Genomic DNA, 14,216 nt, shown 5'->3' on the forward strand with positions numbered 1-14,216 from the left:
GTACATATGAGAAGCAATCAATGCGCAATTAAGTGGAGTAATAAGTTAGTGTTTCTCTCTCTTTCTCTCCCTCCCCCTCTCTCTCCCTTCTTTTTCTTCTTTTCTCTCTCCCTCTCTCACAAACAAACAAACAAACAAAAGTGACAGAACATACCACACAATGGTGCCAGGTTGCAGGGGAGGAGGCTCTGGTACATTGAAGGCTCCAGGTCCTTTTTAAAGAGACAGTCATAACTCATTTCAGCCTACTATTGGCTGGGAAATGGGTTGGTTCACTGTAGCCAGAACTATGTGTTTCTCAAGAAATGTGTGAAATCTGCCTGACCAGGCGGTGGCGCAGTGGATAGAGCGTCAGACTGGGATGCGGAAGACCCAGGTTCGAGACCCCGAGGTTGCCAGTTTGAATGCGGGCTCATCTGGCTTGAGCAAAAAGCTCGCCAGCTTGGACCCAAGGTCGCTGGCTCAAGCAAGGGGCTACTCGGTCTGCTGAAGGCCCCCGGTTAAGGCACATATGAGAAAGCAATCAATGAACAACTAAGGTGTCGCAATGCGCAATGAAAAACTAATGATTGATGCTTCTCATCTCTCCGTTCCTGTCTGTCTGTCCCTGTCTATCCCTCACTCTGACTCTCTCTCTGTCTCTGCAAAAAAAAAAAAAAAAAAAAAAAAAAAAAAAAAAAAAAAAAAAAAGAAATGTCTGAAATCTGAATTTCTCATGTAAATGTCGACCACTGATTCAGACACATTTGAGAAACTGTATATGCCAACCCTGTTTGGGCCAAGAAGACACATCCACAGGCCAAATTTAGCCAAGTCCTTCTGTGGGCAACCTCTGTGTTAACCCCTTGGATTTTTCTAAGAAAATTTATGGTTACTCAAGGAGCCTTCCTCTCCATTTCCCTTGATTCCCACCTGAAGAGCTTTTTTTTTTATTTTTATTTTTTTTTATTTACAGAGACAGAGAGAGTCAGAGTGAGGGATAGACAGAGACAGACAGGAACAGAGAGATGAGAAGCATCAATCATTAGTTTTTCGTTGCGCATTGTAACACCTTAGTTGTTCATTGATTGCTTTCTCATATGTGCCTTGACTGCGGGCCTTCAGCAGACCGAGTAACCCCTTGCTTGAGCTAGCGACCGTTGGTCTAAGCTGGTTAGCTTTTGCTCAAACCAGATGAGCTGCGCTCAAGCTGGCGACCTCGGGGTCTCGAACCTGGGTCCTCAGCATCCCAGTCCGACGCTCAATCCACTGCGCCACCGCCTGGTCAGGCCTGAAGAGCTTTTAACCAGAGACGGGGGAGAAGAGAGACCCAGCAAAAGGAAATGTGCCCACATAAGGACATGTGCCCATATAAGGAAATATGCCCACATAAGGACATGTGCTCACATAAGGACATATGCCCACATAAGGACATGTGCCCATATAAGGAAATATGCCCACATAAGGACATGTGCTCACATAAGGACATATGCCCACATAAGGACATGTGCCCATATAAGGAAATATGCCCACATAAGGACATGTGCTCACATAAGGACATATGCCCACATAAGGACATGTGCCCACATAAGGAAAGGAAGCCGTTCCTTCAATGGTTTTCTCTTGCAGGTGTTTGGGTGCTGGGTCTGGATCCTGGTGGCTGCTACCCATGTGGGAAACCCACTGCTGCAAGGATGGGTGATATATGTTTCCCTGACCTCGTTCCTCATATCCCTCATGTTCCTGTTGTCCTACTTGTTTGGATTTTACAAGAGATACGAGTCCTGGAGAGTCCTGGTAAGAACCAGCGAAGGGGACTCAGGCCCTCAGACTGGTGTCCTGGGTGTTATGGGGACAATGGGCCTTCTGGGTATAGAGGGAGAACCGGAGACCTTTCCTGGGCTAGGCCCCTACGGAACCAAGGCTTTTTACGTTATTGTGCTGCTCTGCCAGCGAAACCTCATTTTATCCCCTTCTCTGCCTTCTTTGTTAAGAATGTACACATCCTGTATCCAGCTGACCCTTAAACAACATAGGCTTGGGGCCCCAACCTCCTACACAGTTGAAAATCTACTTATAACTTTTGATGCACCCAAAAATGTAATTACTAATTGCCTTTTGTTGACCAGAGCCTTACTGATAACATAAATAGTTAATTAACACATATTTGCGGCCCTGGCCGGTTGGCTCAGTGGTAGAGCATCGGCCTGGCGTGCAGGAGTCCCGGGTTTGATTCCCGGCCAGGGCACACAGGAGAAGCGCCCATCTGCTTCTCCACCCCTCCCCCTCTCCTTCCTCTCTGTCTCTCTCTTCCCCTCCCGCAGCCAAGGCTCCATTGGAGCAAAGATGGCCCAGGTGCTGGGGATGGTTCCATGGCCTCTGCCTCAGGCGCTAGAGTGGCTCTGGTCGCAGCAGACCAACGCCCCAGATGGGCAGAGCAGCGCCCTCTGGTGGGCATGCCGGGTGGATCCCGGTCAGGTGCATGCAGGAGTCTGTCTGACTGCCTCCCCGTTTCCAACTTCAGAAAAATACAAAAAAACCCAAAACAAACAAACAAACAAAAAACCCCCACATATTTTATGTGTTACATGTATTATATATTGTATTCTTACAATAAAGTAAGCTAGAGAAAATAAAATGTTATTAAGAACATCATCGTGTGGAAGCACAGAATTTGCTAGTTTAATCCCTGGTAGGGGCACATACAGGAACAGCTCAATGTTCCTGCCTCTCTGTCTTAAAAAAAAAAAAAAAAAAAAAAGAAAAATCTTAAAGAAAATACATTTACAATATATGGGAAAAAAATTCATAGTTACATGGCCCCATGCAGCTCATACCCATGTTGGTCAAGGGTTAATTGTGCTCCTGTATCAAGCACATCCTGACACATTTTCCCATAAATTTTATTTGGGGAAGATCAGTGGAGCAACATCAAAGGAAAAACTAGCCGGAAAATGTCACCCCAGTCTCAAGTTCCTATCGCAATCACTGAATTCATTCTTCTGTATTCCTCATAAATTTTGGGCAAAGTATATATGTACTTGTAATGCTAGTGGCTGAGGCCTGGCAGTTTCACACTGGATTCAGGCAAATGGTAGAAAAACTGCAGGGCTGGAAAGCATTGGACCATTCTGTTTAGTAAAGTCTCACAACAGTAGACAAGCACACAGGCAGGGCAAACTGCCTCTCAGGCAAACAAACAACAAATTGGCCCTCACAGTGAAGGGCAGGCAACCTGCCATCGCAATCCTCAATCTCTCATCTCTCGAGCACAAGCACCCATAGCCTTATATAGGCTATGCACACGTGTCTCAGCCACGTGCTCACGTGCTAATTAAGTAAAGTGCTTGCAGCTGGTAACTCCGTGAGCAAGCCTAACATAACTACCCCACAGTACTTTAATCACACCGAGCCAATAATTTTGGGTGTAGAGTCTTTCATTTAATATTACATCATTAAGTCTTGGCCAGAGATAGCTTGGATAGTTGAAGCTTTGTCCCGAAGTGCAGAGGTTGCTGGTTTGATCTCCAGTCAGGGCACATATCAGCAGAGCTTGATGTTCCTGTCTCTCTGTCTGTCTCTCTCTCTCTCAAAAACAAAAAACAAAAAAGAAAAATTACATCATTAATTTTTTCATGTTGACATGTCATCTTGATCCATTAAAGTTTTTCTGTATTAAACAACTTAAAATATACACAAAAGTACAGTGAGTTATATTACAGACCATCGTGTAACCATAACCCAGATTCCAGCATTATCAAGATTTACTACATTAGCCCTGACCAGGTAGCTCAGTTGATTAGAGTGTCATCCAGATACACCAAGGTTGCGAGTTCAATCCCAGGTCAGGGCACATACAAGAAGCAACCAGTGAGTGCACAACTAAGTAAAACAACAAATCTATGTTTCTCTCTCTCCTTCCCTCCCTCTCTCAAATAAATCTTTTTTTTTTTTTAATTAAAGCCTTATCTGTGCTGGCACTGTGAATAGAGTGTTGACCCTGAACACTGAGGCCCCCAGTTTGAAACCCCGAAGTTGCCAGGTTGAACACGGGGTTACAGGCTTGAGCATGGGATCATTGACATAACTTCCAAGGTCATTGGCTGGAGCCCAAGGTTGCTGGCTTGAGCAAGGGGTCACTAGCTCAGCTTGAGTCCCCTGGTCAAGGCAGGAGGAGCAATCAGTGAACAATTAAAGTGATGCAACTATGAGTTAATACTTCTCATCTCTCTCCCTTCCTGTCTATGTGTCTCTCTCCCTCTCTCGCTAAAAAAAAAAAAAAAAAAAAAAAAGGAAAAGGAAAAGAAAAAGAAAACCATAGGCCTGGAATTAATATGGCCTGGGTTCAGATCCTGGCTCAGCCCATTTATTCATTGACCTGTACTTTCCTTCCATTTCCTCAAAGTGGCACTGATGTTAAAAAGGAACTACCTCATCGCTGACAAGGTTAAATGAGATAAAGAGAAAAAGGCTTAGCCTAGAGCTTGGCACAGAATTAGCTCTCAATCAATGTTGGCTAGTATTGATATTATTACTGCTATTTATTAATCTACTATTGTTCGCTACACAGATAGTTCATTAGAAACACTATATATATAAAAAAAAGCAGGAGTGGGGAGTAGGCCTATCTTCTCTCTCTTCCCAGCTGTGTAGTCAGAGGCAAGCACTCATGCACATAGGTGACATTATCTCCGTTCTGCCCTTCCAGGACAGCCTGTACCACGGAACCACCGGCATCCTATACATGAGTGCGGCTGTCCTGCAGGCGCACGCCACCATCGTTTCTGAGAGTCAGAACCTGAACAACTACTTCACAAACACCGCAGCCTCGGTGGGTGCTGGACCAGGGACCCAGCCGCATGGGGAGGGCTCCCAGGAGGCTTGGTTCTGCCTCCTGCAGAACAGACCTCCTGAGCCCCCAGCTTGATGGAGCCCTGAAGGAAGGGAGGAGGTGTATGTGTGTGTGAACATGTGTGCCCAAGCTCACAGTGTCCTAGGCCAAGTTCAGGTTTCCCTTTTGTTTGCTGTTTTTCCCACCTCAGCCCTTTTACATCCACTTCACTGCCCTCAGATTATTTTTTCCCCACAACATAAATTGGAACACCCATCTTTTCTGCTGAGGATCCTCAGTGGCTCTCACTGCCTGTGGTGTGGAGCCCACATCCCTCAGCATGGCTGAACTGTCCAGGTGTTCTTTGATTTTAGTGAGAGTCCACAGGGATAACACGTCAGCTGATGGGGCCCAGGGCAAGGTGACCCAGCCAAGTGGTGGGACAAGCTGGACGTCCATACCTTAGGCCCAAGGGACCAGACTCCAGGCCCGTCCCTCCTAGTCTTTGCACAGGTGCCTCTTTTCTCCCTTGGTGGAACGGCGCCCTCATGTGGCAGGAGGCTGGCAGTGGCAGATTCCTTCTCTGACAGGTTTAGCCTTCTTCCTCGATCTCACCTGGAAAATTTCCAAGGCAGAACTCTAGTGCCCTGGTTGGATCTGAGTCACCGTGGCCAGTCACTGTGGTCAGGAGGGTCGAGTCCATGTCACTGGGGGCTCGCACAGGGATCAGGGGACAAAAGGGTGTGGTGTGGAGTCCTGTCCCAGCATAAGAATGGGTGCTGGCAAGAGCATGACCCACTAGGGTGGCCACAGTGTTCAGCTGCCTATCCAGCCTGTCTGCCTCCTTGCCCTTCTCATTCAGCTATTTTACCTTCCTTCAACTGCCGCCCCAGTGAGCGCCCTGGCCTTCAGGGCCTGGCGCAGCACCACTACTGTTCACTCCAAGTTAGCTGCACCGGCCACACCGGCCTCCTTGCTGCCCCTTGATCACATAAGGCATGTGCTGGCCTCAGGGCCTTGGAAAGGACACCCTTGCTCCAGGAGAACAGAAGTTTTTGTTTTGTTTTGTTTTGAAATTAAATTTAATGGGGTGACATTGATCAGTAAGAGTACATAGGTTTCAGGTGAACATCTCTTATAGCATTTGAACTGTTGGTTGCATTGCATGCTCATCACCCCAAATCTAATCATTTTCTATAACCTTATATTTATGCCTCTTTATTCCTCTCCCCTCCCCCTTCCCCAGCTAACCATTTCACTTTTATCTATGTCCATGAGTCTCAGTTTTATATCCCACTTCTGTGGGATATATATTGGACAGGAGTTTTTGAAGGTTTGCTGTTAATAGCTCCTGCTGTTTTTGAAGTATAGCAGATGCCTAAAAGATACTTGTTGAATAAATAAATGTATAAATGAATGAGACTAGAGTGTGAGTGGAAAGTAGGATGGAGGCTGGAGAGGTTGGCCAGGTCTGGCAAGCATGTCAAGGGCAAGAACCTCTATCCTGAGAAGTGGGGGTCTTCGTATGGTTTTAGTCACATGCTGGTTAAACAAGATGATATTTTCCTCTCGGGAAGATTAGAGGGTCAGAGTGAGCAGAAGTGGACAAGTAGAGGCCATGAGAAGTCCTAGCAAGGGATGACGGCACAGAGCCAGGGAGAAGTGGATGTGCCATGAGGTCATCAGGCAGTGTAGTCAGATCAGTTTTGACTTTGGCTGTGTTGGATAGGGGAGGGAAGAGTCAAGATGGGGGGATGGTCACAGGTTTCTGGCTTGTGGAGCCGGCAGGGTGAGGGTACGGAAGCTGACTGAGCTTGCCCAGCTTGTGGGGAAATCACGAGGACTCAGTCTGGATCACTGAGAACTGAAGGGGCCTCTGGGACGTTCATGAGGTGCTGACCAGCAGATTCTCAGTGTGGAGTCTGGGCTAGCCAGTGAAACCATGGGAGTCACAGAGCCCAAATGGTGACAGAAGGTGATGGGGGAGACACTATGACAAGAAGACAGCATGAGAGAGAGGGCCCAGGGCAGGAGGGAGACAAGCTGCTTTATGGCAGGTAGGGAAGCACAAGTCTGCAAAAAAAGCATAAGCAGGACACTGAGAGTGTGGCCTCAGGATACCCGCAGTGGACAGTTCCAGGGAAGATGGAGCAGTTGGCCAGTGGCTGCTGTGCTCATATGGACAGGAGACACAGCAGAGTCATGGGGCCACCTGAACTTTAGAAGCTGAGGGCCCCTAAGAGGGGTGGGCAGTGACCATCACTGTCTGTTTATAATACAGTCACTCTCATCCCCCTCCAGTTTTTCGCCTTCATCACCACCCTGCTCTACATCCTCCATGCCTTCAGCATCTATTACCATTGAGGAACCAAGGAGTCCTGCCCTGTGCGAAATGCTCTTCTCAAATCTGAAACATTAACTCCTAAAAGTCGTTTCATCATGTGCCATCTGGATGATGAACAGATCAACAAAACGTCAGTGGGACTAACAGACCATCTTTTCAGACTGAGTGAGGAAATCACACTCTGTATATCTTCTTGGACATTTTAATTCATTATGATGAATATGAAAAGGCTGTTATTTTATTTTATTTTTTTTTGGTCTGGAAGAGTAACCAGCTCCTGAGATTATCTGGCAGCTAACCTAGCTCTTCTAGAAAACCAGTCTCCAAAGCCCTCACCATTGAGAATCCCGATCCACCAACGTCACAACTGGTTGGGGACTGTCTCAGCAATTAGGATCCCCAGAGCAGGTATAGGGAAACATCCAGTCTTAGTTTCTTAAAACCCAAACGGTGCTATCAACTCCTCCACACCTTTGCTTAGATACAGACCTTCTCTTGTCCTTTGGTTCTGCTCCAATTGTAACAAAGACCAGCCACACTGTCACCCCCCACTATATGTCCCCTTCCCTTTACTCCCCTGGAGGGTATATTTGCAGGAAAATAAGTGATAGACTCTACAAAATTGTTATACAGTAAGACCTGGAGGTGGGAGGGAAGGGAAGAACCTCTCAGAAAATGGCATGGCTGTGTGGACACCTGTGTCAGGCCTCCAGGACCCTACCCTGCAGAGACTAGAAGCTACATTGTCCCTCACAAAAGACCTTCAAGGAAGAAAGCAGGGTGTTACATGTAAGGATTCTCCTCTGGGCTCCTGTCACACTATATGGGACACTATCTTGTCACTCCTATTTCGGGAGGTTGGGAAAAGACCCCTGTCCCAGGGATGTGCTCTTCCGTGGGTGCCCACTCCCTTGTGTCTCTTCTGTGGTCCACTCTGCTGCCTCTGAAGTGAGGAGCTCACACAGGCTAGACACACAGCGGTATTGGACCATTCTCAACGAAAAGGCTGGTGTTGTGCACACAGAAACCTAAAATCGAGGTGCTTAGTTTCAAAGTAAATGTTTTTCACAAGAAAGCTGTGCATCTGGGATTTCCCCACACTGCCCTTGGCTCCACAGTGGGTCTGCTGGCCTTGTGGTTGGGCAAGGCCAACAACTGCATGCACCTGCTGTCACTTTGAAATGAAATAAGTTATGATGCGAAGGGATTTGTCTTACCTGATTTTGCAGACTCACAGTTACTATCTCCCGTCTGCTCCTGGTAGGGTGAGGGTGGGGAATGGAGTCACTGAAGAGAAAACTGGCTTCATCCTTGTTGACCACTCACTTCCTAATTGCCCTGCTCTCCTGAAAACTACCATTTATTTTTCTTTCTTGCCTGGCAGCTGAGATGAGCACTGTTCAATATTTACTGAGCAGCCACATCCAAATAAAAGGTGTTTGTACAGTGATCATACTGAATGGGTTGCTTTCATGATGTTAGAAGCTGGGCCCTACCACTGTTTCAGAGGTCTTGACAGGATCTCCCCAAGAGCCCTTGGGGAGGTTTTTAAGGCCCAGCCTACTGGCCAGCCATGTGGGGAGGTCACATCTGTCTCCAGGGCTTGGGTTTGTGGCAATATTTCCACCCCAGTAAGGGCAGTTTGGACACAAGTCCCAGAACCAAACTCAAGCAGCTGAAACAAGGCTGGGGGTGCACTGGCTGGGCCTGGGGAGGGGGTGAAGGAGCTTCAGTGGTCAGGGAGCAGGCCCCTTGCCAGTCCCCTGCCTCATGTTCCTACTCTTCTTGGGGTGCCATCTTCTCCCCCACCACCCTGCTGGCCCCCATTCACTATGCAGACAGTGTGGACCCAGCTCTGAGCCTGCCCACCCCTTCATCTGCAGCTGATGCTGTTCCTGGCGTGCTGCCACAATCCTTTCTTGCGGGGTGGTCTGAGCCCTCACCAGGCCCCGTCTTCTTCAAGGAAGACCCATAAGAGGACCCAGTAAGAGTGCACCCCATGGGCCAGGGTACAAGCTTTAGCTCATCTAGACCTCACTTTCCCATTTGCACCCCACTTTCCCAGGGGGCTCCTGGCATCCTACACCTTAGTCCTTAGCTCAGGGTGTTGGGCAGCTCAGACCAAAACATCCCATATCATGTCCTGAGCACCAAGCATGTGGTCACAAGGGCCCTCCCGTCACACCCCTGTGCCATGCTAAACAAGCCAGTGACAGGTTGAATTTGCAGCCTTGACCTAGAAAATTTCGCTTTGGCCAGTAACTGGACTACAATCTTTCAAAGAAATTAAACAATAACAAAGCACTGACATTTGAAAAACAACATCTCGCTAGGGTCCACCAGAGCAGGACTAGAAAAGCCCTAGATGACAGGGTGTGGGGTCTTCTCCGACCAACCCCAGAATCTGTCACTGGCCCGAGGGTTGGGAATTTGAAGTGGACCCTGTCTCAGGAAAAGCTGGATGCTGACCTCAGAGCATCCACATGTAGGCTCTTGGTCAACATGAGGGGTGGTGAGGAAGCAGCACCAATCTGCTGATTTCCCCTGAAACCTGCGAGCAGAGTCTCCCGCTGTTGGAGCAGGTCCTTCCTGGGTCACTAGAGGAAGACCAGTCCCCTTGCTCCTGCACACCTGCCCCAGGCTGTGTGTCTCGACCTTTGTCCAAGATTGGACAGTACATAGCAGTAGTTCACCCATCAGCAGTTCCCAGCTGCGGAGGGGTGTGGCGTATTCATGGTGATGCGACGCCACCCTGGGCTCTTCCTGACCTAGTAGACCTCATCCTCACTGAACTGGGGCTCATTGTGTCGTCTGAACCAGAATTGCCAGCCCGTATCTGCCCCACTTGTGTATGTTTTCACAGGAGAATGTTGGACTTAGTGACAGCACCTGAAGAGACTTGAAGCCACACCTAGATGCCTCTTTATTGTGCCGTACCCACCAGGGTTATCCAGGAAGCACACTGGTTTCTGCTGGGCTCTGGAGAGATGGACCTGGCGGGTGAGGGAAACGGGACGAGCAGAGGAGGAGCTGGCCCACAGAGGGTGCGGCCTGGGCCTGCTGAGCCGGTGGCCCTGCAGAGTGTCGCTCTCCTCAGCAGTGGGCGGCCTCCATCCACCTGAAGTGGTGACCTGGACAGGCACCATCACACACATACTCTGCCCTCTCCCCCTCCTGCCCGGAACAAGGACATCCTGGCTGGGGCTGCTGCTGGAGAAATAGTAAAGATGCTGGCCAGACACTGAAAACTGTTGGACCAACACCAGCCACGGCTTTCTCTGTGTTTTTGTTTTACATGAGGAAGATGATTCCCTTGTGGTTGGTTTGCTAAGGCAGCACGGGACGTACTGCTCTCTTTCCCACCTTCCACAACCCCTCCAGAGCCCGGCCTTCCCTCAGGCCTGACCCCAGAGGCCCCACTTCCTGAGTGGGTCTGGGGTCCATCTTCTCCTGGCTACTCTAGGCCTATCACTGGGCTTGCACACAGGACCTACACTCCCAGAGCCAGGGACCACCTTCAGGAACCCCCCGTCAGTCCCTCAGCCACGGGTCAGGTTCTGTCCCTTTGTGGCCCGAAGTCCTTCACTGCCCTCAGGACAAAGTCCAGCCCCCTTGGGAAGTGGCCGCCAGGTCTGACCCTGCCCCGTGTCCAGCTGTATCACTGCCCTGCTCCAGCCCTGACGGTCCTGAGTCAGGATGGCCGCTGTGGCAGGCTAAGCCCTGCTGCTGTGTCTGTGCAGGTGGTGGATATTCTGTCCTCTTTTCTTGGACACATGAAGCCCTGGCCCTCTTGTTGATATGAACAACTCTTGCTGTCTTGCAGAACATCTTCCCTGACTCTTCTCTCCCCACCCTTGAAGTTAATCCCTGCCTTCTCGGTACCCCTCGCCTGGGTGTGTGCTGCTGTCCTGACTAGACTCAAGGTGCTCAGTTCTGGTGTCTGGCTCTCTGATGCTTCTATCATCTTTCCTGTCCCTACCCTTCCTGGCCTGGCCCCACCAACTTCAGCCCTAGTGCTCTTCCCAGCACCGAGGAAAGGGAGTGGGACTTGCCAAGGCCATAGTCAGCCTGCAGGGACTGGTGGCACAGCTGGCTCCTGCCCTCCTACTCCTTACCTCCAATCCATAGTCTGGTGTTCTGGGAGCAAAGGGTGTCCTGTCCCTTTACTTCCTGGACTTCCATGTGGTATACAGCTCCTTCCACCCTCTCTCCTTATCTCCAGTGAGGAGGAGGCCTGCCTGGCACCACCAGAGCCCGGCCCAGCAGTGGCCTCTCAAGGACCTGCTGCAGGCCACACCATGGCCAGCTGGAGTGACCAGGGCTGGCCAGTGTGCCTGCCAGTCCACCCCTGGTTCCAGGCCCAGCAATCAGTAGGGTTAATAAATAAGCACTCAGGGCCCCCAAGAACCCCATGGCCCGTGTGTCAGGAAGCTCTCTAAGGGAACTGCTAAAACCGTGGTTACAAAATGTCACAGGCAAACTGGAGAGGCATATAGACTTGAGGCCAGAGTGGCAACCATGGCCACTGAGTGTGAAAAACAGGGTCCACTCCCTCTCTGCATGGAGGAGGCTGCAGCGGGCTGTGGCGCTGCAGGGCACCTCCTTCCTCACACCCTTGTTTCTCCACATGGGAACCACTTTCACCTTTGGGAAGATGGGAAGCAGTCAACCTACTTGCCCCACCCAAATGTGGGGACAGTGAGTGCAGAGGAGGCTGTGCACTCCGGCAAGGCCACATCAACTCTTCAAGACTTGTTTCCTATCCACAACTTGGCATGATGGTGGCCCTGCTCTGTGATATCCACATGCCAGTACTTCATGATGAAGATTAGCCAAGGTGGATAATGGCAGATGGTTTGGTTATGGTGTGATCATGTGCCAAGTTTAGTAATGTCAGGTGCATGTATGTCACTTCTCCAGGTGTACTGAGGAGGGGGGCAGCTCTGATATACCTGTAACGACAACAGCAGCAGGTTCAGAGCCTGTGAAATGTGAACGTCCCTGACTTGCATAATCAAACCTGGACGGAGCCCATAGCGGCGCCAGGTAACGTCCCTTTCTTCAGCAGCCAGAGGGGCCAATCCCGCTGCCATTAAGATGATGGAACTATTGCTCCTCAGAGTTAAGACTGCTTTTAGCCTGACCAGGTGGTGGCGCAGTGGATAGAGCATCAGACTGGGACGCAGAGGACCCAGGTTTGAAACCCCGAGGTCACTAGCTTGAGCGCGGGCTCATCTGGTTTAAGCAAGGCTCACCAGCTTGGACCCAAGGTCACTGGCTCGAGCAAGGGGTTACTCGGTCTGCTGTAGCCCCACGGTCAAGGCACATATGAGAAAGCAATCAATGAACAACTAAGGTGCCGCAACTAAGAATTGATATTTCTCATGTCTCTCCTTTCCTGTCTGTCTGTCCTTCTCTCTGTCTCTGTCACACACACATATATGCGTGTGCATGCATGCATGCGTGCGCGTGCGCACACACACACACACACACAAAGACTGCTTTTAAGGGAAAGTTGTTCAGGAGCTGCATTGAGGCAGGACTCTGGTTAACAGTTCAATGCAGTTACTGGAGTTGCTCCACTGGGTGGCGGTTAGCCACTGAGTGCCAGAGGAGTGGAAGCTCCCAGGATAGCTGAGGGTGGTGTCAGGGCAAGAAGTGGTGGAGCCAACCCAAGAGAGGTCTTGGGGAATCTTGCCAGGGAAGGCTGCCCCTGCCAATTTCACACATGGGGAAATTGAGCCCAGAAACAGAATGTTCCCAATCCAGAAAATTGGGTGGGGCCTGAAAGGAAGGGGCTGGTATCACACAGAAGTCCCCTGTCATTGCGATGAGGTGATGGCGGGGTCCAAGCCATGGAGAAAGGGGCTTTGCGTGGAAGGGGGCAGGAGGGACTTGTACTTGCTGTTGTTCCTGGCCATTGCCACCATGTTCGCTCCTTGGTGCTCAGCTCTGTTCACCCAATGCCCGCAGCCTCCTGGGGGCCTGGGGAAGCTGGTGTGGGAGCAGGACACACAGTGGGCAGGAGCTGAGCTGTGGCAGCTTCCAGGACAGCTGGGGGAGTGCGCGCTGAGGCTGTTGGATCACAGGGCTACAGGAGAAGAATTGCAGCTGTCAGCACACTTTTAAAACCAACCTGTCCAGCTAATTAGCACTGCCTGTCCAGTGTACGTCAGGTCTCCCGGAGCTTCCCGTGGCACCCCTGGATTGCCCAGCTCCCCAGCTCCCTCAGTACCCTTGAGCAAACAGGTTTCTTCAGGTGCTCAGGGCCCTGGGCAAGTTATCTGGCTGGGTTTGTTGCGGAAATGCTGCTGCTGGATGTGGAAGAGCTATCCTGGCTGCACCACTGTTCAGTGCTGGGCACCTGCCCTCTCTCTGTGCTGCAGTCCGTTGCTCTGTGGACTGAGGGGCATGAAAAGAGGCCCTTGTAGGCCCTCTGGGGCCGTGACTTCCACCTGGAGAGGAGACAAGGAGATTGGAGCATAAAATCAAGGGGGGGAGACCAAGCTAGGTCACTTTGGGGTGGTGAGAGGGCAGGTCATGAGGCCCAAGTCAAACCTGGGTTTCTTTCTGGCCAAGCACAGGTATGGATTCAAGAGACAGGGGCATAAGCAGATGGGATCCAGGCAAGGAGCAAAGCTCTGCTAGGGTACATGCTTTTTGAGAGCAACCATGGTGTTTGCTTTCAGCAAAAAGTTGCAGGTTTGGTTCTATTGCATGCACGTTTGCTGAGGGTCTGCTGCATGCCTGGCCCTGGGCAGGCCTCCCCAACTCAAGAACCTGAAAATGAGGTATGGCAGCAGCCAGAGGGCAACAAGTCACTGACCCCAACTGGAAGTGGGGAGAGAGATTTACAAGGGGCCTCTTAGAAAGTGGGATCTCCAGAAGTTACCAGAATACTCAGTGGTTGATGATGTACTCTTTACCAGCCTACAGTGGCCTTGGCTGGAGTTCAAAAGGATGAGATGCAGCCAGGGAGGCAGGGGAGTCATGCCAGAAGCTACATAAGGAAAGGCTGATAGGCTAGATGCAATCATGATTTTAGGAGCCAAGAGAAGTCAG

The 14,216-nt window shown here is 50.3% G+C and overlaps 1 protein-coding gene across 1 annotated transcript in view; it reads left to right on the forward strand.

Annotated features, from left to right (window-relative positions):
• LOC136400636 (MAL-like protein) overlaps positions 1–8,604 on the forward strand; it is a 41,492-nt gene extending 32,888 nt beyond the window's left edge. The window contains exons 2-4 of the mRNA XM_066377679.1: positions 1,609–1,776; positions 4,688–4,810; positions 7,112–8,604. Coding sequence (XP_066233776.1) covers positions 1,609–1,776; positions 4,688–4,810; positions 7,112–7,174 — 354 coding nt within the window. The 3' untranslated portion in view covers positions 7,175–8,604. The remainder of the gene's footprint in view (positions 1–1,608; positions 1,777–4,687; positions 4,811–7,111) is intronic.
• Positions 8,605–14,216: the final 5,612 nt, after the last annotated feature.

Source organism: Saccopteryx leptura, chromosome 3, assembly GCF_036850995.1.
Source record: "Saccopteryx leptura isolate mSacLep1 chromosome 3, mSacLep1_pri_phased_curated, whole genome shotgun sequence".
Lineage (NCBI taxonomy): Eukaryota > Metazoa > Chordata > Mammalia > Chiroptera > Emballonuridae > Saccopteryx > Saccopteryx leptura.